Below are 26,498 nucleotides of genomic sequence, written 5' to 3' on the forward strand. Positions count from 1 at the left end.
GCAGTAGGGGAACCTGAAGGTAGAAGCAGCAGAGGGTGATGCGGTCCGCCCTCCTCCCAGGGAGGCTGGTGCTCAAGCTGATGACAGCATGCAAATCTTGCTCTTGGTTTGCTAGGCTTGCTGCTATGGCCAAGTGGGCACTGGTCACTTACCAGATGACAATTTTCTGTGAGCTCTTGACTAATGATGCTTTTTGTGCGCTGCACAGACATGGAGTCATGTTGGGTGGATACTGCTAGCTCACAGTAACACAGCCATCTCAGTGCTGTGCTGCCTTCAGTCCTTGCTGTCCTTCAGATCATCCTGAAGTTCCCAGGGATGCCATTTTTGCTTTTAAGGCCAGAGCGGGGATAACTGTTACAGTCTGGAAGATTGGACCCTGTCTGGTATGCATGTAACATGTATGTGCATTAACATGCTGATGTTTCCATTCCAACATACCTCCAATGCACAGTTAGTCCTGAGCCCCAAGCCTTTCCTGGCTGCTAAGCCCATGGCATCTCCCTCAAATATTGGATCTGGGCTCCTAATGCACCAAGTTCCCTGTAATTAAGCGTACTGGCTCCTGAAGGGCATCTGTGCAATAGGGGGAGTGAATCAGATGCTTTTCCTTTGGGGCACTGAGCACCTGGAGCCTGTGGCCATCAGTTAATTATACTGGCTGTGAGCCACCCTGCCCTAGACCAAAGGGCTGGGTACGTCTCCTTGGTTCATAGGCAGCATTTGTTTCACTTCCAGACTAATTTGTGCTGGCTGGTTTGGGATCTGAACAGATGGTGGAGAGTGGGGAAGGCAGTGCTGTATCTTCTGCTGTATCTGACCAACCTGGGCTCTTCCACCTTCCCAAAATGGTTGAGGTGAGGACACTGCTGCTATTGGCCTGTTCAAGGCCTTGCTGGTAGGTGGGTGCCCATGGGAAGCACAGACCCATGTCACCTCTGGTCCTTCTTGCAAAACACCCCCTTGCCCTGGCCTGGGCTGGCTGCTGTCCTCAGCAGGCATCGTGGGGCTTCTGGCGGACCAGGGGCAGCGCATGTCCCTTTGAGAAGCGGTGCCACCCTCAATGCTTCTCTTTGTACTTAAAAAAAAAACCACTAAAAAAATTCTGAGGGGAAATGATGGAATTTGAGTAGGTTGGTTCTGTTTTTTTCTGTTGGGAGCTCTTAAGGATGTCCTCTAAAACCAGGGTCAAGTAGAGGAGCCGAACGGGTGAATTTCCTGCTTTGTCGGCATCTCCACGTGGCGGAATCTCAGCAGGAGCTTCGCTCTTTCACGTCCCCTGCCTTACCAGCACCTCTGCGGGCTGACCGGAGGCGCCGTCCCCGCAGCCCCGGCGCGCCCTGGGCCGCGGCTCCCCGGGGCGAGCGCGGCGGGGCCGCAGTACCCTCTCGCGGCCAAGGCCTGAACACACACTCGCCTCTCGCCTTTTTAATAGAAGGCTGTTTACTCAAACCCGAGTTAGTGAGCCTTGCGGAGCCCGGGCAGCACCTCCGAGCTCTCTTACTGAGCCTGCCTGCGGGAAGGGCTGGGGATGCTCCGAGCTATTCCTTCAGCCGCTGCTCTTGCCGGGCGAGGAGGTTGCTTTCCCAGCTATTTTGGGAGGGCCTCTTCCTCCTCCCCGCCAGCTCAGGCCAGGGCTCTGTCATCCCAAGACGGGCAGCTTGAGCAAGAAGCCCTGCAGCAGGGTGCCCATGGCCAGGATCCCCCCGGGAAAGCCCTTGCCTGCTCACTCCCTCTGTTCCCGCACGCTGAAGCGCTGGGCAGTGTTGCCCTTCCCAGGTGCTTGTGGCCCCTGTCACTGCTCTGCCACTCGTGTTGGTCCCCTGCAGGACTGTGGTGTGATGGGGTATGTTGGGGAGGGGGACAGCCGATTTTGGGGGGTTCCTTTATCTTCCCGTCTCGTTTTCATGGTCACCTGATGGCTGACTCTGCTAATTACGCCTGGTTTAACTAGGAAAGCTGTGGAGCGGTAATGTGGCTGATGGCTCTTTGCCTGTTAAAATGGGCTGGAAAGTAAAATCTTCTCTTTCCCACAACAGAGGCTGGTATGGAGGGTACACGGGCAAAGAATTGCCCGGGTACGGTGTGTTCCTGCTAAGGGCAAAGGAGATGAAATGTGCTGTGCTGTGTTTTTCTGGAGAGGCAGAAGCACAAGGAACAGCAAGGGCTGGCACAAGGAAGGAGCAACACAAATGTGGTCTGCTCAGGGAATGACTTTTGTTGACAAAAGAACAGCTTTTGCTGGATTTCTGCTGTGGGAGAAGAGCTGACATGATCCAGCCTAAGAAACAGGTGTGCACAGCACCTTTCCAAGTGTTGTGGACATGCAAATGGGGATTTTGCTGCTTCAGTGCAAGGTGCCACACAGCTGTGGCATTATTTACCTGGAACAATATGCCTTAAAACTAGTCTCACCCTTATGACATGCTATGGCACGAGTGATTTGTGGAGCACGGGAGGATGGGGAGAAATGACACTGCTGTATTTTGTGACTGTATGGGAGGCAATAGGAGGCAAGCTGGAGAAAGGGAGGAGGAAGGGTTTAGCGAGGAGGACCCAGTAGGTTGTGAAGTAGAGAACACAAGATATTTTCATACCCTCTGCTCCTGTGAAGGTGCTGAGAAGGAGATGGAAGAGCTGGTAGAAGGATGTACCTCTGAGCAAAAATGCATTTCCACCACAATCCCAAGTCAAGGTCAGCAGGGTGATGAATACCAGATGACGAGGCCAGAGGGAATGTCTTATGTGACAAGAAAGGAAGGTTAAAAAAGGGAAGATAATCTGATGACTAGTGGCTATGAGCTTTTTTTAAAGTCTTCAGGTAGTTGTTCTTGAACATGTTTCCCTGTGGATATGCCATCCTACAGCTGCACATGCATACAGAGTCCCTGCTGTGAAGTCTCCATATGGGGAGGGCATTGCCTTCCCCCCTCTCTTTGGGTGAAGAGCCAGAATCTAATTTCTGACAATTGGCGTGAGCTAAGCATGTCAAGTTTAAAAAGCAGAGGAATAGGTATGTACAAGTCTGAGCAAAAAATGAGTATTAGGTAACAAGGTGCCTTTTGGTGGCTGCTTGGATAATGAGAGAATTATTAGTTCTGATTATAGATATGTTCACTGGGCTAAGCGCTGGATTGCTGTTTGCAAGCGTGGGGTAACCTTGCACAGCAAATGCAGTCAAGGCCTGAAATACTGTGTTTGAAGGATTTTAGATCCAGCTGTGCTGTGTGTTTCACTTACATAGTCATTGCCTGTTGTCTGTACTGGGCCAATTTGTTTAGACTAGACCTGGAGTAATATTCTTGTCCTTGGTGACCCAGTCAGACTGCTGTGCACCAGGTCCCCCCTTATGAACGGGATTCAGGCCAGATTCTCACAGCATTATAGACCAGCACATTACCCAGTAAACTACTGAGCTTACCCGTGGAGCTTCTGGTAAAGGTGGTCCTGGTGTGAGGAACTGGTAAATGATTGCAGCTGTTCTTGCACAAGTGTGTTTGTATGCAGCCAGCATCCCTGAGCGCAGTGGGCTGAGCAAGCAGCTCTGCTGTCTGCTGGACCTCAGCTGTGGAGCAGGTATTGAGTGATAAAGCACTGGGAGAAACCCCAAAGCTCCCTGTAGGGTACAGCAAGTGTAAAGTCCCTAGACATGGAGACTGAGAGCCTCAAAAGGAGATAGATGTTTAACTCGCCTAGATTCAAAGGGGATTCAGGGATCTGTATCCCTCTGAGGCTCTGGGCTGGGCTCTTGGGGTAGCTCTGCACAGAGGGTCACCTGTTTTGGAAAGACCTACTTCCTCCATGCATCCTAGGCTGACCTCTCCCTCTGAAGCCTGGGTGAAGGCTTGTACAACCCTGGAAGAAGTGAATGTAGTTAGTCACTTGTTACAGGATTGTTATCTTGCCACTTCATCTTACAGTTGAGTCTCTTCAGAACCATGGGAGATGTGAGGTAGTGCAGGGCTGGATTGACTTTGATTGTGGTGGTGGTGCAAACAGGGTGATGGAAAAAATAGGTTGAGGAAGCCTAAGCAATGGAGAGAAAAAAAGCAGGTTGTGCGTTTAGGAACTGGACCGAGAGAGGAACACCAGAAAAAAGCACCATGACACAGGCAAGAGCTGAATGAGTGGGGAGCAGGCAGAATTCAGGAGGGAAGAAGGGTGGGAGAAAGGTGGATGCTGGAAATACAGAGGAAAGATTAGAAAACAGGGAAAAGCTGAAGGCAAAGCAGAGTGTATTTAACCACAAGTATTTTAAAAACTTGAACAGCTGAACCCAGTCTGTTTCCTTTGCTGTCTAGCAAATAGCTGGGAAACCCAGCAAGGCAGATAAAATTCCTCTCTTGGGGCAGGTCAGGGGGAAGAAGATTGCTGTCTGCTGCCCTCCTCCAGGAGCTGCTGTCACAGCAGCTACCCAAAGAACAGCACGGAGGGGAAGGGAGGGGAGGAATTCTGCTGTGGATTAGCCAAATACGTGGACAATATTCACATGCATGGGCTGTGAAGACAATAACCAGCACAATCCAGCTGCTTAAGAACTTAAAGGATAAAGGCTTACAGCTGCTTCTAGTTTAAAAGACATAAAGAAGCTAGCTAATACATTTCCTGTGACTACACATCCTTCCTCAGTGCGACTACATATCCCTCCATTAATTACTCCAGGGGGAATATCCTTTTCTTTGCTGCTTTATCGTGGCCCCAGGCCAGCCGGGCGTGGGCAGTGAGTGGCAGGCTCCTCGGGGCCCCAGGGTAATGGCAATAACTGCATTTACCAGCAGTGCTTTTCCGGAGCAGAGCTCTGGGGTGTGCACGCAGGAGAGCACAGCCAGCCCCACGGAAATACGTGCTTGAGCCCAAGGCCGCCTTCTCTTCCTCGGGAAGCCACAGGCCTCCTGGAGGTGACGCCTCCCCACAGCCGGGCAGGCTGAGACACCCCTCCGGCAGCCCCCGCCCCGCGCCAGATCGGACGTCCCCGCTCTTCCACGAGATACGGCCGGCGGCTCTTCTATTCTAGAGAATACGCCTGCCACCGGCCCCCCCTACGCCAGGGACGACGTCAGCGCGCGGCCGCGATTGCGCCGCTACACAGGGCACCTCGGCGGGGCGGCGCCGCTACACGCAGCGTTACGGCGGCCGCAGGGCTTTCCCCGCGCCGTCAGCTGATGGGCACCGGGCCGGTCCCGCGGCAACATGGCGGCCGAGATCCACTCGCGGCCGCAGAGCAGCCGGCCCGTCCTCCTCAGCAAGGTCGAGGGGCACCAGGACGTGGTGAGCGCCGCGCTCCTCATCCCCAAGGAGGACGGGGTCATCACGGCCAGCGAGGACAGGTAAGCGGAGGCCGCCGGCCGCGGCCCGGCCTGGCCCGCCGAGGCGCCTCACGGGGCAGTGAGGCCCCTCAGGGCCCGCTCCCCGCCGGGGGCTCGGCGAGGGGCTAGGCCGGGTGGCGGGAGCGGGCGGGCAGGGCAGGCCCGACCCGGGCGGCCCCTCGGCGGAGGGTCGGGTCCTCTCCTCTCCCCTCCCTCGGCCGTCTCCGTTCTGTGTGGGCTGGAGCTGAGCCCCCCAGTCCCGGAGCCCCCGAAGCCGGGGCGCAGCGGCGGCGCGGCCCTTGCGGAAGGTGGCAACCGGCGGGAGCTGGCCGAGCCGGGAAAGCGTAGTGCTGGGGCGGGGTGCCGGACGGGAAATCAGTTTTTATATAAGTTTGCCAGGAGGCATGCAGCCATGACTTTTTGCTTGGAGCCATAAGGAAATAACTGAAGCCGCAGTTCGAGGGAGGAAAATAACATTAGGCGACTTCCCGCCCTCAGAGGGAGGCAGCGGCTCAGCCCGCACGGCTGCGGCGAGAGCGGGGCTTGGGAGCGCAGAGCTGACAGCATTTCCCTACCGATAGGAAGAAGCGGTTGCACTTCACGCGTGCTTCCAGCCGCTGCGAAGTAGCTGGGAAAGTACAACTCATTTGAGTGTGTAAAAGGGTTCTGTAACGGTTATGAGCAGAACCGAAAACGTGGGAATATGTTTTCCTCTGCCTTCAACTGTGCTGGCTGAATCGCTTGTTAGGTACGTTCCTGCTTCCCCTGTCTGTCAGGAGAGTTGGAGCTCCCCGAGCTGCTTCAGTCAAAACAAGCCCATTCTGATGGCTCAGTCTGAAGGTCTCAAACCTGCTTCATTCTGGCTGAAACAGTTCAGGGAGTGAGTTGGCAGATCTGAGAGGGGAAGTGGTGATGAGCTGCTGAGGACAGTGGTTTCTGGCTGGAAGGGAAAAATGTCTTCAGAGTCTAATCCTGATCCTCGGCACTGGCTCATATAGCATGTGAAGCATCTGTCACAGAAACTGGTAATGTCATTAAGCAGTTATTCAGATGAAACGAAAGTGGAAATAAGGAAGCAAGTAGCACAGAGGGTTGTTGGCTAGGAGAGGTGAGGGGTCTGCGGCGTGGTGGTGAGAGCTGGAATTTCCCCTGTGCTATGTGGAAAGTGACTTTTAAATGTGAAGAGGGGTAGGAGATGCTTCTTAAGAGCTCCTGTCCAGAAACTGCGGCAGTGTTTGAAAGGAGCATGTTAAAGTATGAAAGTGCATTCTCTGAGATGTGGCTTGGTGGAGGGATAATTTTACTGTTAAAACATAAAACTCTCAAAACTGAATTTGCTTTAATTTTTGCATGAATTCTCATTTAAAAAGCCTGATTTTGTGAGAAACAGTAGGGTATGAGTGCTGCAAATCAGCAGAGCAATGGTGTTACCTGAACTGGTAAACTAGGTCTTCTGGCATTTATTTTTAGGTCAAAAAGAGCAAACAGACCAGCTGGCAACAGCACATGCTAACTTTGTAAGCTTACCGTTAGTCAAGGCATTCAGGATTTGGTGGGGAGGGGAACAGATCAAGTGCAAAGGATGTAAACTTGTCCTGGTTTAAGTGAAGTTTACCAGATATTGTTAGTTTTTCATTAGCTAGTGTTAAAGCAACACCATTTGTATAGGACATGTCATGGTGCTCTTATGCAGATCAGGTAGAAACACTGTCAAATTTGTCATACTTCTTAGTGACCTGGCAACATAAATCTGATATTAAAAAATGTGAAGCTATAGCCACACTTATTGGCACTGATTATCAGCACTTCTGAGAAATCAGAAAGTACTAGTCTATCTTCACTTCCTGTGGAGAGGTGATAAGAATGGCATTTCATTGGCATGCTAAGAATTGTTTTCAAGTGCCAGTTGAACTCTTTAGAAAACAGGCAGTAGAAGTAGTTGAATTTGGAAGAGGAAGACTTAATAAGTAGTTCTTTAAAGTGGCTAACTGGATTCCACCTCCCCCTTTTTTTTCCCCCTGAAGATTAGCACACTTAATTCTTAGATGAGCTATCAATTATTGGGACTGGAGTAAAAACTCATCAATGAATTCTAAAAGCCTGAAGTATAAATACTGTAAGTTTGGGGTAACTGAAGGAAAATATTTCCTTATGCTGCTTAAAGGCTATCTGAAAATATTTTTCTGAAGCCCTTGGAGTCAGGCTCCTATTCCTCAAAAATATTTTTTCAGCTATCAGATTGGGTGTCTGTTGTAATAGGCTGTCAAAGAAGTGCTCTTAAGTGCATTAATGTTAGCATTAGGGTTATACCATCAACTTCTAGCATGTAGCAGATATCTTGGTCTTCTTTCCCAAGCTTCCAGAATGCTGGGGTTTTGGGTGCTAGAAGCATGCAGCACAGTGTTAGTAGGATCAGAGGATAAAAGGCATATGTGCTTCTCAAACTATACAATTAAATATCAACATACTAAATATTTTCATGCTCTTAGACTGCAGGACATCATACTGTGCAATGTGTGCACTGAAAGGTGGCCAACAGAAGGAAACAGAATTTTATGACTGTGCAGAACAGCATCTGACTCTTCAGAGCTTGATTTTGCAACTTAGTAGGGCTTCTTAGAGTTTAAAATGCAGTTTCCTGCCTGGTAAAGAGGTAAACAGCTTCCTTCACTGTAGTAATGCCTATGTAAAAGCAGCAGGATTTAAATCTTGATTCTTTGAAGCAGTAGTACATACTGCTCCTTGTTGAACCATGGCAATAATTGTGTGACACTTGGAAGTGTTAGCTATATTTTCTGGCTTTGATTGAAAGATGGACTTAGTCAGTCTCTTCCCTTCCTGTGAAAATGACTTTCTGTAGTACATGTTAGTTGGATAACAGGTTTTGGATGGGACTGAGCAGCTTCCTTTTTATTCCACTCTTACGTGTGGTTGTTCTGGTATCTTAGTACTGTGCAGGATGAAGTTGGCTTTTTGGGTGCCAGTGTGGGCTGAATCTTAACATGTTTGTGTTCAGTTTGTTTTGATGTGCTTCCTGAAGCAGAGAAGAGAAAATAGCAATTTTTAAGAGTTCATATCTGAGTTAAACCTGAACAGGATTTCATGGTACAGGCTTGCAGAGACTTGCCTGTAGCAGACAATGCCAGCCTTTAAACTTAAAGGTCTAATGCTGAAGGTTATCAGTCTGCATGCTTAGACTGTGTTGATAAGAGCTAAGGATGCAGCTGCATCTTTATCTGGGCAAGTTTTAATGTCAGATACAGGCCTGTGTAAGGAGAGCGGAGGCTGTTATCTACCTTTGGTGTGTGTAAATTTCTAAGAGAAGCTTTGGACTGGAGGCTAAATTCATGTAGCTTGCGTTACTGTGGGAGTTTACTTAGATCTTTAAACTTTCAGAAACTGTCGCGCTGTATTACCTCTAATCTGGGATACCTCCTACAGTACATCAAAGCCTACTCACTCACATATCCTTCACCTACAGTTTAACGTGTTATCAAACTTACTGCTCTCCTGTTTGTTCACTAAAAATGGGGTGTAGGTGTTAATACTGTATAACCGATTATGCTGCTAGCAGCAAGCAAAGTACAGAGTTCAAGAAGCGAAAGAGCTGCTGTGTACACCAAAAGAGTAGCGCCAAAGTATTTTTTATTACATCTTAATACAGCTAAGGCTGTCAAGTATTTCATAATAACCAGTCAGAGGAATGTGTTTACAAGTTAAGTAGTGAGGAAAACATTGGTGCACAAATATTCTCCAGGAGTGTTGTAGATTATCCTCTCATTAGAGGAGTTGTAGTTCTTTCTATTTTAAATGATATTTCCTAGAATGAGAAGTAATGGTTCTATTTTTTTTGAGGGTACAAAAGAGGCCATAGTAGATCTGTGAATACCAATAGAAATCTAGCTCTTTTTTTAAAGTTTTGAAGCCAAAAAAGGAAGCAAGAATACCTGCAGGAGTTAAATAGTTGATTTTCCCAATCTGATTTTTTGGCAGGATACTTGCCATCTTTGAAGCTTTCTTAGAACTTACCTAGAAAGGATGATGAACTCTGTGTCCCTATGGGTATCTTGCCTGGCCCTAGCTCCAAGACAATGTTTGCAACTTGTTGCAGTGTGTCCCTCAGCCTGGGCAGCCAGCTCAGGTACCAGCTGTGAGTTAGATCCATCTGCTCAAGGCTGGCTCATGTTTTCTCGGAGCTGAGATAGGCCAGTGTGGGCTGCACAGATCTGCAATACAGTCAAATGTCTGGATTTAGCCTTATTATCCTTGTTCTCAGTGGACAAATAACTAAAGCAAGATGAGTGTTTCCCAGCTGTAGCTGGGGATGCTGAGAGATGATAAGCTAGTGTGTAAGACCCAAAATGCAAGATGAAGCTATTATATTTACCACAGGCTAACAGGATCTCTAAAGTCACTAGCACATCTGAATGCTGGTGTTCTGTGACCATCAGCAGCTGCTGTTGCATTGGAACTGCTGCTTAGGTTGTGGTATTAGCATTTTTTTTGGTTATGGAACTTAAATATTGGTCAAAACTAATGTTTTAGTGAGCAGAAATTTGATAAAAAGCATTAACTGCAAGCTGTGTCCTTGAGCTTGCATTGCACTGTGATTAAACAAGATTCCTAATGCTGTTTGGGGAACGTGGTCAATAGCAGTCTAAATACTGGTTTATTTTGACTACCAGAAAAATGCAGTCTTCTGTTCTTGCTAGGAAAAAAATTGTTAGTGATTGATTTCAGATAGGAAAGCAATTGTTAGTGGTTTGAAGGCGTTAGGAAGATGCAGTTCTTGGAACAGGGCTGGTGTAGCTGTGTAGCACTTGCAGCAGTGCTTGTATTCTAGCAAGTTTGGATTTGCCTGCTGATCTTTCATCACTTCTTTCTCCCTGACGTACATGGCCTTTGGCTTTTAGAGGGCAGCTTATGTGGCATGAGCACAAATACTGTTGGAACGCTGAAGGATTTTCTCTGCTCTCAAACCCCAAAGTTTTTCTCCAGAACTGTTGGGTGCTTACTCATTCTGTGAAAGAAACAGCAATTGAGAACAATCAAAATCCTTAGAAATTTGGTAAGGCCACACTCAGTATAATTTAAAGATGGCCTTTGTGTGTGTTTCTTTATATTATGTAAAAAAAAAAAAAACAACCAAAAAACCCCTTTATACTCTTCTATAAATGTGCATGCTTTCCAGCTGAAAGTAACTTCTTGTTCAATAGTCAATGTTAGGGAAGTTTGGAGGTCTTTTTTAATCTTGTTTTACTTCCTCCTGCCACTCTCAGATATGAGTCTACTGTAATTTAAAAAGTATCTATCTATTTTTGGGTGCTCCTTAATGAGTTTCAATATTTTTACATTCTTACTGAGACTGCTGTCCAACAAACCTGTGTCTTTCTAGGCCCTTAATAGGGAATGCTTAAGGAAAGGTCAGTGGTAGCCAGCTCTTCTCAGGTACTGAGCACAGGCCTCTTCCTTAAATAAAGACCAACTTTTGAGAAGAGCACTAAAGACTCTAAGGTTGATATGGTGGTTCTCATAATAAAACAATTTCATGGTAGAAGGAGACTGTGGAAGCGGCATTACTGGAGGAATTCTCTAGTCCTTTAAGCTAGAACTGGTATTTCACAAATTGATTTGTCCTAACAAAAAAAGATGCACCACATCAACAGGTCTGTAGGAGAGAGAATTGAGGAGAAGTGGGATTTTGGCACAGGTTATTTGCTGACTACTGTGAAACAATCTCTTCAAATTTTGCTCAGTCAGAGCTTCATATAATTAGATATAAAGCTGTCTGACAGCTTATCTTTGCAAGCATGAGGCTAGTGAAGTCTAAATCTTACTTAAAACAAAATAAGAAGCTTTCAGAAGTTAATTTTGCTAACTCTTGCAGCTATTTGCTTAGGCTCTCAACTTTAGCGAGGGACTGTATTGTTGATGATCAGCACACAAATTATACTGCCAGGAAATAATTTGCTTAGAAAAAGCAAATCCTTCCTTCCTTTGTATTAATTCCTAGTTTAGTGTAACTGACCAGAATACTGAGAGGGAACAAAGTCTACTTTGGGAAAATCAGCAATGCATGATCTCAATCACTACAATAACTCCCAGTCTTTTTATATCAAAAATAATTACATGATTTTGGCTAGAAGTGAAAGAGTTGAATTAGTAAGGGTGGAAGCTACCATCTGAGATGTTCAGAACAGTTTGAGTATGATGGAGCTGCTTTAAAAAGCAGATTAAAAAGACATTAAAAATGCATAGGTGCTGACCCATGCTACTACTGGCATTTGCATCATGACTTGGAAGCATTGTTTTTTTGTTTTCTCATGTTACCAAGAAATAGCAACTGCTCTTCTGAAGCGTTAACTTTCTGACCATGAGGCAGGGTGTTGATTATTGTAAAGAGGAAGTGGTAGCTTTTAAGAGACAGTCTTAATGCAAAGTATTGAATGGACTAGAGTAATGTGCATTTGCCACTGAACTGGTAGAAAAGTGACTTGATTCAAAAGCTCAAAGTCATCGTTTTGAGGCAGTGTGTACTCAGCTGTATTGATTTCAAGTTTTAGAAAAGGAAAGTAGTACATTAAGGGTGGGTGGTGTCTGCTTTATTTTTGAGTAGTCTTTTAAAGAAAAGCCCTTAAATGGATTACAGAATTAGAATGCTACCTTTATATCTTCAACCTGAAAAGTTCTAGTCCTGATGCAAGATACCAGTTCCCTCCTGTGCTCTTTGTTAAATTCTTACTGGCAATCCTATATGATGTTTAGCAAATCTATCCCCTAGGTTTTTTTCTTAAAAATTCTAAATACCAGGCCTTTTTTTAGCTAAAAGTAAATAGAACGACTAATCTCAGTGAAGTCTCTTGACAGTGTTTCCAGGTACACATATTTACAGATCATTTAGGTTTCCATTTAGGAATGAGGAAGTTCGATTTAAACAGTAACAAGAAGGCAAACAATGGTTTGGAGAAGAAATTTCAAGTAGACTTAAAATAACCTTAACATTATCTACATGTGTGCTCCTAACTTCTTGATGTAGATTCCCTTCAAATGCACCTATTGTAGGAATGTTTTTAATTGACAATAACTTTCCACTTCCTTGCTGATTCTGTTATATCCCTCCTCCCAGGATTTGACAGTCATGAGAGTGGTATAATGCTAGATGTTCTCAAGACTGTTTTTCCTTTCCTTCCAAGGCTTGATTCTGGACGGTTACAAACTAAAACCAATTTTATAAAGAGCCTTAGCATGCTGTCCAACTTGTCTTGTCAACTTCTTTCAATTCCCATTCGACTGGCTAATCAATCCTGTTCGTATTTAGGCCAGAGGAGCAGTGCAAAGTAACAGTGCTACTAATGTTGCTTGTCCTTTGTGTTTGTACATGAGGGAGTAGAGGCATGGCTTAGAGGAAACAATACTGAACTAGATATGATGTCCTCTGTGGATCCATACATCAATATTTGGGGACGGAGATGTCAGTAATGTGCTGGTCTGCAGGATGAGATGCTTCTGTTACTAATATTAAGTATCTGGCTTGCTGAAGGATAAGTTGCCCAGAGAAGCTAAAAATTCAGAAGTTCAGACTTCGATAATAGAATGATTTGCAATTCTTTTCTTTAAACATATCAAACAATCTCCTATAAACAAGCTGTGGTTTGCTCTGCCAAAGCTGGAAAGTTCGTGCAACTTGAATGTGACTTAAATCAGCCAGAGCCAAGGAGAAGGAGTTAAAGGGATGCAATATGTAGCAATTTCTGAGGTGAGCTGAAATAGTATTTCCATTTCGTACTTACTGCAACTCAGTGTATAAATAGTTTTGAAGAAGACTCCAGAATCCAAGGGTGGCTATTCTTAGTGCTATTATTCTTGTTATATTAGAGTACTATTGGAGTACTATTATTTCTATTATGTTGCTTCTCTAACTATTATATTTGAGTAGCACAAAAGCTAAGAGGATTGGAGCTGATATATAAGTAATGAACTGGTTCACATGCAAGGAACGATGTACGTACTTACAACTGTCTTCTCCCTGCTCTTCCCACAACACAGAACAATACGAGTATGGCTGAAGAGAGACAGTGGACAATACTGGCCCAGCATCTATCACACCATGTCATGTAAGTACAATGCTGGAGAAGGTAAGTGATGGCCAAGCATAGCATGGGTTTTGTACCTGTGCTGTGTGTGGGAATACCTCCTTCCCATTTCCCCAAGTGCTGGATTCACTCAATCTTGAATTTGGGAACTTTGCACCAACTCTAGCTCAGACTTTAATTTGACACTAGCTGCCTAGTGGGTGAGATCTTAAGGCAGCATTCTGTCAGAACCAGATCCTTCACCAGGTAAATGACTGTGTGGATCTGCAGCTGCAGATGTCTCACATGCTGGCAGATGACTTGTCTGCCAAATAAGTGAGCTTTTCAAACTACTAGCTGAAAGTTCAGACATAAGAACATTCTTTGCTTTCCAAGGTGTGCATCTCCACACACACACCCCCCCACACACACCCAGCATTTAGGTTATGAAGAAAGCAATACTGAGTAGCAGCTTCAGTGTTGAGTAGATCTTGAGTGTCAGTGTGCTTTTTTGATTTTGAAACATCACTCTGCCTGGGTGCTTTGCAGTAACTTCTTTAATGTAGAGTTGCTACCTAGACACATACCACGTATAAAAAGAGGGAATACAATGACAAAATAAAATGTCATACAGACAAAGGATAGTCTTTGGAATGACTATTTCTGCAGTAATTTGTATACAAATATTAAATGAAGATCAAAGAATTGGACTCCTTGATGTTCTGTGTCTTTTCAGCTGGAGGCTGAGTAGCCTAGGATCTAGATTAGAAATGCCAACTGTAATCTTTTTTTCCCTAATAGTTGGTCTAAATTACAGCAGTTGCTCCATTTATCAATTTTCTAAATAGACTATTCAGATTGTGCTCTAAAAAGGTTTATACAAAATAAAGTATGCCTGTAGGTAGTTCCAAGGGATGGACTTGACCTCATGCAGTATGACCACTGTAATATTCCAGACTGTCCTGTCTGGCTTTAAATTTCTAAAAACACCTTCAAGGCCACATTTTCTGAGGGTCTTGGAGAAGATGGTATTAGTTTAGAACACTGTATCCTTCTCATCCTTGTAATTTGCAAATTTAATGAGGACATTCTTCAGTGAAATTTTTTTTGCAAAATTTTCATTAGGACACTACTGTAATTTTGTTGTCATTGCTTTTCACTCTATTTTAGCTCTTAATTTCAAAAGGGGAAGTAGGTCTTTAGAGGTTTTCTGCTAAAAGAGATTGTATGTAATCTCAAAAACGTGAATCTCCTTAAAGTTGCAGATGTTGAGATGTGATTCTATATGAAGTTGACATGCGATTACATATTTCTGTCTAGCACTTTACTCCCTCTAATGTTACAGTCCTCAAATGTAAAGAACGGAATATTGTTCTTGTATACAACTCAGGGGTCCATTTGTGATAATTTTAGTGAGCTCAAGTTCTAAGTGTAACCAGCTGCACATGCTGTTGCTCCTAGCTAGGCTTTCAGCCTGTGTAAAATTCCTCTTACTGAGTTTCACCTTGTGGCAGGAAATCATGTTTGCATATGGTTCCTAGCGGTATATCTGAGTTACTGTAGTAGTGTACCTTTCCTCAGCTTCACATACGGGAATTTAACTGTCTTACCAAGGGACGTTATCTATGCAGACTAATTTCTATCAAGCTACTTAATCTTAAACAGCTTTTGTCCTGAGTGAAAGAATTGGTTTTAATAAGTCATATATGTGTAGCCTAATACCTCTATTTCAATAACTGTAATGTGCTTGATTTTTTTGACAGCACCATGTTCAGCCATGGCTTACCATCATGACAGCAGACGAATATTTGTAGGCCAGGATAATGGAGCTATCATGGTAAGTTGCTGTGACTTTTCTTCAGAATGTAGATTAGAATTGCTTAGATTGTCTGTGAGCACCAGCTGTTGCTGACAGCTGATAATTTGTTTTCTTTCCCTTCTTTTTGGAATGCAGCTACTACTAAATGGCTGAACTTCTTGGCAGTTCACCTGAGGTGTACATGGGAGGACTGCAAATAAACAAGGGTTCTTCTGGCTAGATGTGAGCCAGCTAGCCTCAAGAAGTCATTGAGCCATTAGTGTAGCAGTGGACCCAAACAGTTACACTTCGTCAAGGAATTATTTTGAGGAGCATATTAAGCTGGGCAGAGTGGCATGGCGGTGCACTAGCAGGGGTTGTGAACTGCAGCTAGCTTGCATCTGGCCAGAAGTATGGATTTGCCTGTATCTCGCCATGCAGGTGTCTCTGGATTTTCTTGCTGCAGATCTTTTTATGATGTGGAAATGTCAACACTAGCTCTAAAATTACAAGAGGCAGGGTTGGTTTCTTTTCTTTCTGGGAAGTCTTCCTTCTGTCGTTCTATACTCTTGCTGTAACTGCTCTCCCTCTCCTGGAGAGCAGATACATATGGCAGTACAGAAAGTGGGTCTGTATTTTTCCCCTCTTTTCTTGGCAAAGGAGGGGAATCTTGTGACTCTCAGATGCTTTAGTGGTTTCCTTTCTCTATGAAAATAAGGTCAAAATAATAACTGTCCTATAAGGAGCCACGGTACTGCATGAGTGTCATAAATAGTGATTTTACTGATAACTACTGTGAATAGCCTACACAGAACTACCTAGCATAGTGACTCTAGTGATAACTACTTGAAATTGTAAGCTGAGACTTTTAAAGTTTCAGTAAGCCTAATGGATCATATAGAGAATACTCTCACTTAAGTCTGTCCATTATGAAGTCTCAGATACTTAAATCCTAAATACTACAAGATACAGTTTTGTTTGTTCCTGCTGGGGACAAATGAGGTCTTATCTCTTCTTATAATCTCCCTTTAGCAAACTCAGTTCTGAAAGGCTTCTCCCTTTTGAAAATGTGGTTCACTAATAACCTTAATTTACAGTTGGTGTGTCAGTGTGCTATGCTCCAGCCTGAGAAACTGCTAGTTTTTAGTGAGATATATTGCTGCTATGCGAATTTTGGCCTGTGAGGTTACTGCTCTTTTTTGGGTATCAATATTGCATATGTCACTGTGGTATCGTTTCTAACGGTTCCACTTTGCTTTTAGGAGTTTCATATTTCAGAGGACTTTAATAAGATGAACTTTGTGAAGACCTATCCAGGTAAACTGTTAACCGGTGTCTACGCTAACACTTGTGTGAAGGGGAGGCATCTAAAATGCTTGGGAAGCTGGACATGGTCACAAATTAATCAAGTCCAAATATGCTTTAAATCTGACTGACCTTCTAGTTGTCACTTAGTTGGGGATAACTGCCATAAGATAAACGTTCTGTTATTGAGTAATCCTCAGTCAGCTGAGTCCGAGTTGCAGTCATTAAGTTCAGTACATCATTAGGCTGCGTCTGTAATGAGCCAGAACTAGTGAGTTCAGATTTTGCTCTTCAAGTAGCGTAGTTATACTGCATGAATGTCAGGGTAAGAGCTTTCTAAAGGTGCATTTTGGTATTTGCAATTTCCATCCTTACTTTCTGTAATCACTGGGCTTGGTTACTTCTAGCTGAAGATAAGAGTCCATGTCTTCTCTGTCATCTTGGGAGAGCAATAGGGATGAAAAAGATCTTATTTTTCTGCTACATGGGGAATAGGGATTGTTCTAATATTTATGGAGATGCTAATTTCAGCATTTGTCTGCATGTACTTAAAAGAAATACAGAACTCGATTGCTGGTTAGAATGGGAATATTCGTGTAAAAGGCCTGAAGGAGACTCTTAAAGACTGCAGATTATGTAGCAAAACAAAGTGCAGTTTGTCTTATGACTCCCTGACACTGATAGAAGCAACATTCTTGCTTAGGAGAAAAAGACCTTGTTCTTAAAGCAACAAAACCCCCCTTTATCCCAAGGAAGATGACTTGGCAACTCAGTCAAGGGAAGCACTTGCATCTTGGGGGGCAGGGGGGGGCTTCTTTCTCTAATGCTCATGTAACTTCTTGCTTAGTAGCAGCATTCTAAACAAAGCTGGGTGGGATTTGGTTGCTGTCACAGGTAGCAATTTGAGTGCTGTGGACTAGATACACTTTCAGGTGCTTAAAAGCATGAATCTGAGCATAGCTCCCCTGGGGTCAGGAAAAGAGGCACTTAAAGAAAGCAATTAAGGGTTTTAGATGTGTTACATTACTCCCCAGAAGTCCTGGCCTAACTACAGGAAGCTGAGGGTTTGCCTGCTCCTTAACCAGAGCGTCTTGGGTATCTGGGCTGAACTCAGCTTCTCTTTCTGTGGGAGAAAGGCTTAAATTAGCTGACTGACATGTTTGGTTCACTTAAGCTATTCAGAAGGCAAATAGCAAACAGAACAATGCTAACCTTTTAATTCAGCTTAGAGGCAAGTATAATACGATGGTAAAAACCTCTCCCTGGGGCATTGCTTAGATATCATCTTCAACCTACGTCTCTCTGAATTAGAACATAACACATCACTTTGATTTTTAGCAAAAACTAGCCAGAATCTTTTTCTTCCCACAGCTCATCAGAATCGAGTGTCTGCTATTACTTTCTGCCTGACATCAGAGTGGGTTATCAGCACTGGTCACGACAAGTGTATCAGCTGGATGTGCACCAGGAGTGGGAGTATGCTGGGGAGACATTACTTCACCTCTTGGGCTTCATGTCTACAGTATCCTTTGAAAAATGATTGTTACTCTGAAACTGGAAGAGTACTTTGTTCCTTTAGCTCGATTTGTTCCCTCCTTTTCATGTAAAAAGCTAGAGTGAAATCTCTTGCAAGTCTGCACCTTTGTTCTGATTAAATGTTTAATACCTTTATTTCTGTTAGCTGTTGTTAGGTAGTAGAAGGGGATGTTGTGACCTTGAGTTACAGAAATTGCAGTGTGTACTAGTTCCTAATTTTGAGATGTTTGTCTGTAGCATCTGGTGGAAGTGACTAGTAACGGTATCTATAGCCTGGCCTGCATACTTCCTAGGCAAGTCACTTTGTTCAGCAGATGCCAGTGTCCATTTGAGTCCTCCTAGAGCAGAAAACATCATGAAGACCGTTTGGACTGCTTTCATTTTTCTGTCTTTGCTCATGTTAATCTTTTCTATCTTTAAGCTATGGGGTATGTTGAAACTTTATTCATTACTAGTAGTAATTTGTCTGTGTGCAGTTTGCTTTCCTGCAAATTGCTTCGAACTGCAGCATTTGTAGCTTAAGAACTCCAGTTGCCTATTCAGCTGTAAGTACTTCAGGGCATTCTTTATCCTATGTAAGAGACTTACAAACCCAGTAGCTTAAAATGTAGTTCATATATCAAAACTTTTAGCATGAGTTAAATACTTTAAATTCTAAAACTATTTTTTAGCACTTGTTAATGGTGGCAGTTTAGACGTGGCTGGACAGTAATTGGAGGTACTGGTTGGTGTATGAGGATTAATGGCAGTAATGTTGTAGAAGTGGCATGATTCAAAAGCTGAAAGAGGTCAAGTGCATCTCTTGAAAAAAATAAAGAACTCTCTAGAATTGCTGAATACCTGTGTAGTGCTAAGAAACTAGGAGGAAAGCTAACTGCTTGGTTGCCAGCAGCATGTCTAGCCTTCTGAGGTCTCCCATCTGTACAGACCCTGCCTTACTGACTGAAGCACTGGACAGGTTTGTATTGTACTGTTGCTCTTTTTTGCTGTCCTTGTGTTAGAGTTCAGGGGAGTTCTGTCCCACAAAACATTTCATGTACAGCTCACCTCAGCTGAATGCAGCACAGAACTGGGTTAATATTGGGGTATGTGTGTGTGTTAGGAGACTAGCTCATAGAACAGTCTGGTGCCTCTGAGCCTCACTATTTGAATTCAATGGGTTCTATAGCTAACGCTATTGCAAATAATAGAACTGTTTATTATGAAAATGGAGAAAAGAATATGACCTTTTCTATCAAGATAAAAATAAATTTCCACTGAACACCATGGCATTTGAAAATGCATTATAATTGATCCTGCCTTTGGACTTGTATTTGGAAGAACTAGCTTTCTGGTGTGTGTACTAGGTGTTTAGTCTCCCTATTGGGAGGTTCCTTAGGAGTTACTTGTTAATGATCTTATGTGTAAGCTTCTGAAAAACACAGCAGAGTGCCTTTTCTTTACTGGATTAGCAGGGATAATGCTAGCCTGAACTTCCAAGATGAAGAAAGAGTCACATGTTCAGGGACTTAGTGGATTTCTTGAAAGCGAATTGTTTATCTCAAGATTCTGAAGGCTTAAGAGATTTCAGAATGTCATCAAATGGCAAAACTTCTGCTTTTTCACTTATGGTGGTGGGCTTTTTGCTACACTGACTTTTTAAAGTTAGTCTTTTCTGTTGTGTCGAATAGACTACTTTGCTAGCTGCTGCTTGTGTTTTTGTGTGGCTCCAGGAGGACAGGTGAGTTTATACACAATTCTTGGGTTATATGGTGTCAGCTGTATGGGTTTTTTCGTAGCTCTTGCTTATATCTTGAATACCAAGTCTTCTAAAGGTGGCAAATGATCTAGTTCCATCCAGCTTGCTATGCTTTAGTTTCTGGAGACAGTAGTTCCATAGTGACAAAAACTGAGTATCAGAAACTGTTATGATGTACAATGCTTTTGCCAAACGTGCCACGTTGTTAATAGATCCCATGTTAGGATGTGGTGTGGCTTTTATGTCAGTGTTCAATGACAGAACCCTTTCTGAAATACATTTGTCTTCGATAGCATGCTAAAGAACCTGCATCAGTAAACTTGAAAGTGCAGAGAACAGAACAAAATTAGATGGTCTTACCTTCTCAGTAGCTAGAACATTGGGAGTATACTTCCACTGTAAGGTAAACTAGCTGCGGAGGGTCAGCATCCTTGTATCTTAGTTTTCCTATCCTGGGGGCATCAACTAGTATAACACGCTAGAAAACTAAGAGTTTGTAAGAGCAGATACTAGGTAAGACTGAATGCCACCCAATGTCCAGTGAGGCGCTCCTAATGGTAGCTCTGCACTGCAACAAGTAGCCTGAGGAGTTCTGGCATCTCTTGTAGAAGATCATGAGTGTGTTCTGTAAATATCTGCTAGAAATGGTCTAAATCTACTTGGCTTGCCTTAAACTAGGGGATGGATTATCTCATGGCTTCTCCAGTGGCTTTCTAAAACTTTTCTCACTTATTTTCCATGCTGTCTTACTTGCACATGTAGGGAAGTGTGAGGTGAAGAGAGGAATGAAAAAGGTTTAACTCTTACAGTCTCCAACCCCTTTAGAAGTAGTTATGTAAATATTTATCTGGCATATTAAAATGTTCTTTTCCAATTTGTTTAGACTCTGTAGCTGACAGCTGTGCTATGTTTAAGTCCCATAACATACTCTTAAGAGCAAATGAGGCTTCTCCTTGACTGGTGTTCAGATATGATCATGAAACTCAGCATGCATTTGTTGGTGATTATTCTGGACAGATCACTCTCCTGAAGCTTGAGCAGAATACATGCTCAGTTATCACAACACTCAAAGGGCATGAAGGTAAACTCACTCTTCCTCTTAATTCCACTTGACCCAGATTATAGTACCTCTTTGTAATCGGGGTGAGATGTTCAGTTGGATATCTACCTCTTAAGGATAGATACTGGATAAACAACTGGTGCTGGGTAGTAGTTATCAAAGCTGTTCAAAGCTGTACATATGACTATCTCTTAAAGAACAGACACATTCTTGCTATCTTAACCTTATAAATACTGACAGGTATTTTTATGATAGCTGAAAAATAAAGGTAAACATATGCATTCAATTAAACACAAGTTATCCACTAGATGGCCACCTTTAGCCTCCTTCACATTGAAAAGAAAGGACGAGAATGTGTTACTTTCCCCCTCCCCCCCCGGAGATCTTGTGGTACTATAATAATACCTAAAGCAGCTTTAGCAACCCCCAATCTAGATTCTAAAAAGCCACTTAATTCTTCCCAATGCAGACTTTGCTGTTCTGGTTGGTCTTCATGAAACTCTAGTTGAGTTTCCTATGTTTAGCTGAAACTAAGCTATATGCAGGAAATCTAGAGAGCCTTTTAGAATCAAAACCGTCTAGTCAAAGACAAATGTCTCATCCTGTGTCATATAGCTGAAGTCCTTACATCAAATGAAGAACCAAGTAGTCTGTAACATGATATGAGCCACTGTCTGCTGTAATGAGCAAGAATGCAAATCACAGAAGAATGTGTCATTTAATAATATGCTGAGAGAAATAAACAAGACTTAATGCCTCTTCCCATGTGGTACTGTCAACTTTCTAATCAGCTGACTAGTTTGCATTTGGGTAGGGATGAATTACTGTGTCATGAGTCTCTGTATGTCCCATAAGCAGTATGTCTCGATGTGGCACTATGTATAGTGCATATTCTGTCTATTGAGTTGCAGTGGGCTTCCAAGCAGCAACTTGGTGTGCTGTCCACATAGCAGACAACTTTGGCTTACATAGAAGTTCCCTAAGGGGATTGTGATCCTCAAAACAAGAATTGATCTAGTATAAAAGATGATTAAATTTGAGGGGCAGAAACAGGTTTTTCTTCAGTTGGTGTAATAGTAGCTACTTCATCTTTTTTCCTTTTTTTTTTTTTTTTTTTAAAAGCAAAACAGATTCTGTGTAAACTTTTTCCCTCCACAGTATTTGTGTAATATTCTCAAGGCCTAGTAACTCTAAACTTAAATGGCATCTAGTTCTTCTTTGAGTGCAGCTGTGTTTGCCAGGCTTCAGAAGTCTGACTTGTTTCCTTTCTAGGTCTTGCCTTACTGTGACTTCATAAGCAAGCAGTGTTTGCTTTGCAGTTTAAATGGTTTTAGAGCTTGTCCTTCAAGAGTCAGATTCCAGAATTCTCCATATTTAACAGCCTACTCTTTGTAATGCTGAGATAATACTCAAACTGCCTTTTATGGTGCAGATGCTCACTGTTTTCTGAGACAACTATTCCCAAATGGGTCAGTCTGAAAACAGTGTAGCCCTAAAGGAGGCAAGAAAAATCTCTTGCTCCAGAGAGCTGGAAAGGACTGATTTGGGCTGTAATTACCGTTCATCTTGCTTTCAGACTACAAGGCTTTTGATGACAACTGAGCAATGGAAGGATGCTTTGAAGGGAAGGATGTCTGTAAGGGAATAAAATGTTCCTGCAACTTCAAAACTATAGGTGGCATGAGTGACAAAATTACTTCTTTAGTCTCCTAAAGGGTTTAGTCTCCTAAATGGGTTTAGTATAAGGCTGCTACTCTCAGATGACTAATTTCTTTCTATGTCTGACTAATGAGTTGCACAGCCAGGTTGGGCCTTCTGAAATCTAGCTTTGTAATTTAGTAAGTAGTGGCCAGATTTGTGAACAGCAGTGAAACTGTCACTTAGGTTCTTATTCCAACTATTTTAAGGTTGTAAATGGTTATGTAAGGGAGTTGGTTTACCTGTGAACACTGCATGCTGTCCTGCAACCACTGACCAAGCACCTTACTATATTGTAGATACAGATACCTACTAGTATTGTAGGTACTAGTCTCTGCTTGGCAAGTTTTAATACTTTTCATCTTCCAAAGATCACATAGCAGCCTGCCGACTCTTAAAACCAACTACCTAAATACAAGGGGCAGAAAGCTAGTAATTCGAACTTTCTGGCTTATGCTTTGCATCTAACTTTCTTCTTAGGGATGTTTCGTTCTGTTGTCAAATGCTCTTTGCCTCTCTAGCAGGACTGTATCTTGCTGTTGCATGCTGTCCTTTGCCTTAAGGCTTTCAATATCTGTTACTGTAGTAAGGGAGTACCTCAGGTTTCACTTTAATGACCCAGAAGAGCATCACTGTGTTGGGGAGTGGCTCCCTTAGATCTAACTACAGAATGTTCTTTCCTAGGAAGTATTACTTCCCTGTGGTGGGATCCTGTTCAACGACTGCTCTTCTCAGGTGCCTCTGATCACAGCATTATCATGTGGGATATTGGTGGAAGGAAGGGGAGAACACTGCTGCTCCAGGGACATCAGTATGTAACGGTGTCTTATTTTTCCTACATGTTCTGTAATGAACACGGAGTCCCAGGAAGACTAAATAGCATGGCAAGATATTTGAATCTTTGTGAATAATGGAGAAAATAACTTTTTCCAGAACTCTGAGGCCTTTGAGGGGGAAGAAGGATAATCAGTACTAGGAAAGCATTACTGATAAATCTTTTTTTTTTTGCTCATGTTTGATACTTCTAAACCATGGATAATAAGAATATAACATAAAAGTAGGTTATAGAAAGAGGTGGGTAAAAATCCTGAATCATCTTGCTTGGACATTATGTAAAAGTTGCATGCTTCTGTATTGTAAATACTTCACTGAGTTGCCTGTGAGGGTGGGGCTAGAAACTTAATGTATAAGCATGTCTGTGTACCCATGTAGAATAAGCTTCAATATGTTCCTGTTCTCTGTCTCTTTCTATCAGTGAGGTGATAAACTGATTGGCTAAATTACAGGGGTGGTCTCTCAACTTCAGAAGAGCGTGTCACATCTCCACTATTCTGTGGATTAGGTAGTTAGTTGTCTGTATTTAATCAACTTTATTTTTACAGAGACACAACACTAGCTGCCATTTTTAAATCTAGGGCCTCAATTCAGTCTGACAGGCAGTTCACCACTGAAGATATATTCTACTTAGAAATGCAGTGGTAGTAGAGATCTTGTTTATGTTTAAAGATGTATTTGTATAGTGCATTCTCCTCTTGTCTAATTCCATAGATGCCTCCATCCACCTTTGATCAAGACTGATAGCCTTAGCCCTAGAACTCTTGTTAAATCTTGAGGATTTAGTTTTATGGCTAAAGAACTAATAATAGAGTACTGGTTACAAAAAAGTAACCGAAGTCAGTGACTGGAGGACTTTATACTGCTGTTACTGCTGCATCATGTGTCCTGGTGAAGACTTATAACACTGTTAGTTTCTCTTCAAACATCACACTTAGCATCAAACTTCATACTGAATGGGAAAGTAAGTTTTTCTGTGAAGCAGAATGGCTTTTTTAATTCAGCTTAGGTGTTGCAAAGCAGTCTAATACTGTTGAGATCCTTTGTTTAGTTTCTTAGGGTAGACTTTTATTTTGTCATGACTTTATTTAGGATTAAACTGTTTTATTGGTGAATGCATGTTTTGCTTTGCAGCTACAGACTTACTTACTGTGATTTGTTAGCAAAAGTGGAAGCTTTGTCTGCTTCCTAGCTGTACCTTGAAACAAATATTTCTCTTTATTTTTCCAGTTGTCTCTGTTTTGATAACTGGCTCTCCTTGCCAACACAGAATAGTATTTGCACGCACACTCTGAGCCAGTTGACACCCAGCTCACTGTCAATGCTTACTGCCAGCAAATGTTAACATGGAACTGTACCTCTGGTATTCTGGTCAAGCCTGTAAGAACACTGTTATAAGCAACATCCTGATGCTAGGGTAGTGCTTAGGTGACAGCATCTGTTCACTCATCTTCATAGCTCTACTTAGTAGTCTTAGCAAAGTGTTTGGAAATCAGTTTTGGCTTCCTAGGTAGCTTTACAAGGATAAATCGGGGTTTACTGGGAAACTAAGCTTTGTTTAAATACCTATGGGTAAATAGTGTCTACTTTGTTTGCAGTGACAAGGTGCAGGCTATCTGTTACATCCAGCTGACACGACAGCTTGTATCTTGTTCAGCTGATGGGGGAATTGCTGTTTGGAACATGGATATCAGCCGAGAAGAGGTAAGATCATGTCCTAGGTCAAAGATTTTTATTTATTTATTTGTTTATTTATTTATTTTTCCCCTTTTCAGAGGCTGATGTGGCTTTGCTTAATCAGTTCTGCAGGCTGTTTTCCTCACATTGCCTGAAACTTTAAAGCTGAATGATATTATTAAAACCTGCTCTATTCTACTGACTGTCCATACTGCATTGTAGTAGGTGGATTCCCAGAACAGGAGAAGTGCAGGACAGGCTTGGGACTGCTTAGAGTCTTATCTCGATGAGACATGTTCACTGGAATAGCTACAGCCCTTGCTGCTGGAACACTCTAAAGCAGGCAAGCTTTTGCAGTAGAGAAACCAATGGACTGTGCTTCAACAGTCTTGAAATAAGTTCTCAACTCATGTCAAAGTAGGTAAAGAAGTGAGATGCTCTTTTTGAGATGCAGTTCAGAATGTAGAGGTTCAGTCCTCAGACAACTTTTTTTTTTAAAGGCCTCAGTACACAGCAACTGAGCCTGCCATGCACATTCTTCCTGCATAAGTTCATATCCATCATAGGAGCTGAAAAGATGTATATTACTACTATCTTTGGTTAAACCATAATTATAGGAGTTAGTTTTGGTTGCCCCCATAAAGCCCATTTAAGGCTTAGACTTTCTTGCCTTGTTGCTTTGCCTTAAATGCAAGTGTCATGATTAAGAACTGTTCTCTGACGTGTGTTGAGCTGTCACCTTAAACACACTAAATGCTGTATGTGATGCTCCTAACATTTTCAGCATGATGATCTCTCTTTAAAACTTCTGTGGTATTATGAAACTTCGTAGTTGCAAGGAATTGACCTATAATACCATTGGGAAAACAAGATGTGGCCGTTTCTGTTCTGGATCTGCACGCAATAATTAAGGGATCTTCTAAATAATAGACAGTTTTAATACAATTAAAATAATATGGTTAACTTAGAAGAGCTGTGATGTCTCAGAAGTCACTGGAAAAACATAATCAAGCCCAATCCAAAAGCAAAGAAACTAAATGTTTGAAGAATGATGAACATACTGCCTCTGAAGCATTAGCCAGTGAGTCATGTTATAGGGTATCTTCAAATATGCACTAATGCATATAAGACTAGAAGACAGACTTTCTTGATTAGAAGGAATGGTAACTCCACTGACAGCTGTACTATTGATCTTGGGCAGTTCCAACTGTATGTTGGTAATAGTGTTGGTAGTGTTAGCAGGTTTTTACCTCCTATTTAATGCCTGAAATTAAGATGAAAAGAATAGGAAGATATCCTGTTTCTCTGTTAGAGGGAGCCAGAAAGTGGATTGTCTTCTCAAAAATACTATTAAGTGAAAACTACTATTGTAAGTAACTGAAAGAAGCAATATGGAACATCTGACTTGGTGGAGAGGCAACTCATTTCCTCTACTCTCCTCCCCACTGCCCACACTGGACTTGCTACTACTCTT

The 26,498-nt window shown here is 42.8% G+C and overlaps 1 protein-coding gene across 1 annotated transcript in view; it reads left to right on the forward strand.

Annotated features, from left to right (window-relative positions):
* Positions 1–5,084: 5,084 nt before the first annotated feature.
* Positions 5,085–26,498, forward strand: part of WDFY1 (WD repeat and FYVE domain containing 1) — a 28,151-nt gene continuing 6,737 nt past the window's right edge. The window contains exons 1-8 of the mRNA XM_075507344.1: positions 5,085–5,327; positions 13,353–13,420; positions 15,142–15,215; positions 16,439–16,493; positions 17,853–18,003; positions 20,724–20,836; positions 23,198–23,324; positions 24,946–25,051. Coding sequence (XP_075363459.1) covers positions 5,191–5,327; positions 13,353–13,420; positions 15,142–15,215; positions 16,439–16,493; positions 17,853–18,003; positions 20,724–20,836; positions 23,198–23,324; positions 24,946–25,051 — 831 coding nt within the window. The 5' untranslated portion in view covers positions 5,085–5,190. The remainder of the gene's footprint in view (positions 5,328–13,352; positions 13,421–15,141; positions 15,216–16,438; positions 16,494–17,852; positions 18,004–20,723; positions 20,837–23,197; positions 23,325–24,945; positions 25,052–26,498) is intronic.

The sequence above is a fragment of the Mycteria americana genome, chromosome 7 (genome assembly GCF_035582795.1).
Source record: "Mycteria americana isolate JAX WOST 10 ecotype Jacksonville Zoo and Gardens chromosome 7, USCA_MyAme_1.0, whole genome shotgun sequence".
Lineage (NCBI taxonomy): Eukaryota > Metazoa > Chordata > Aves > Ciconiiformes > Ciconiidae > Mycteria > Mycteria americana.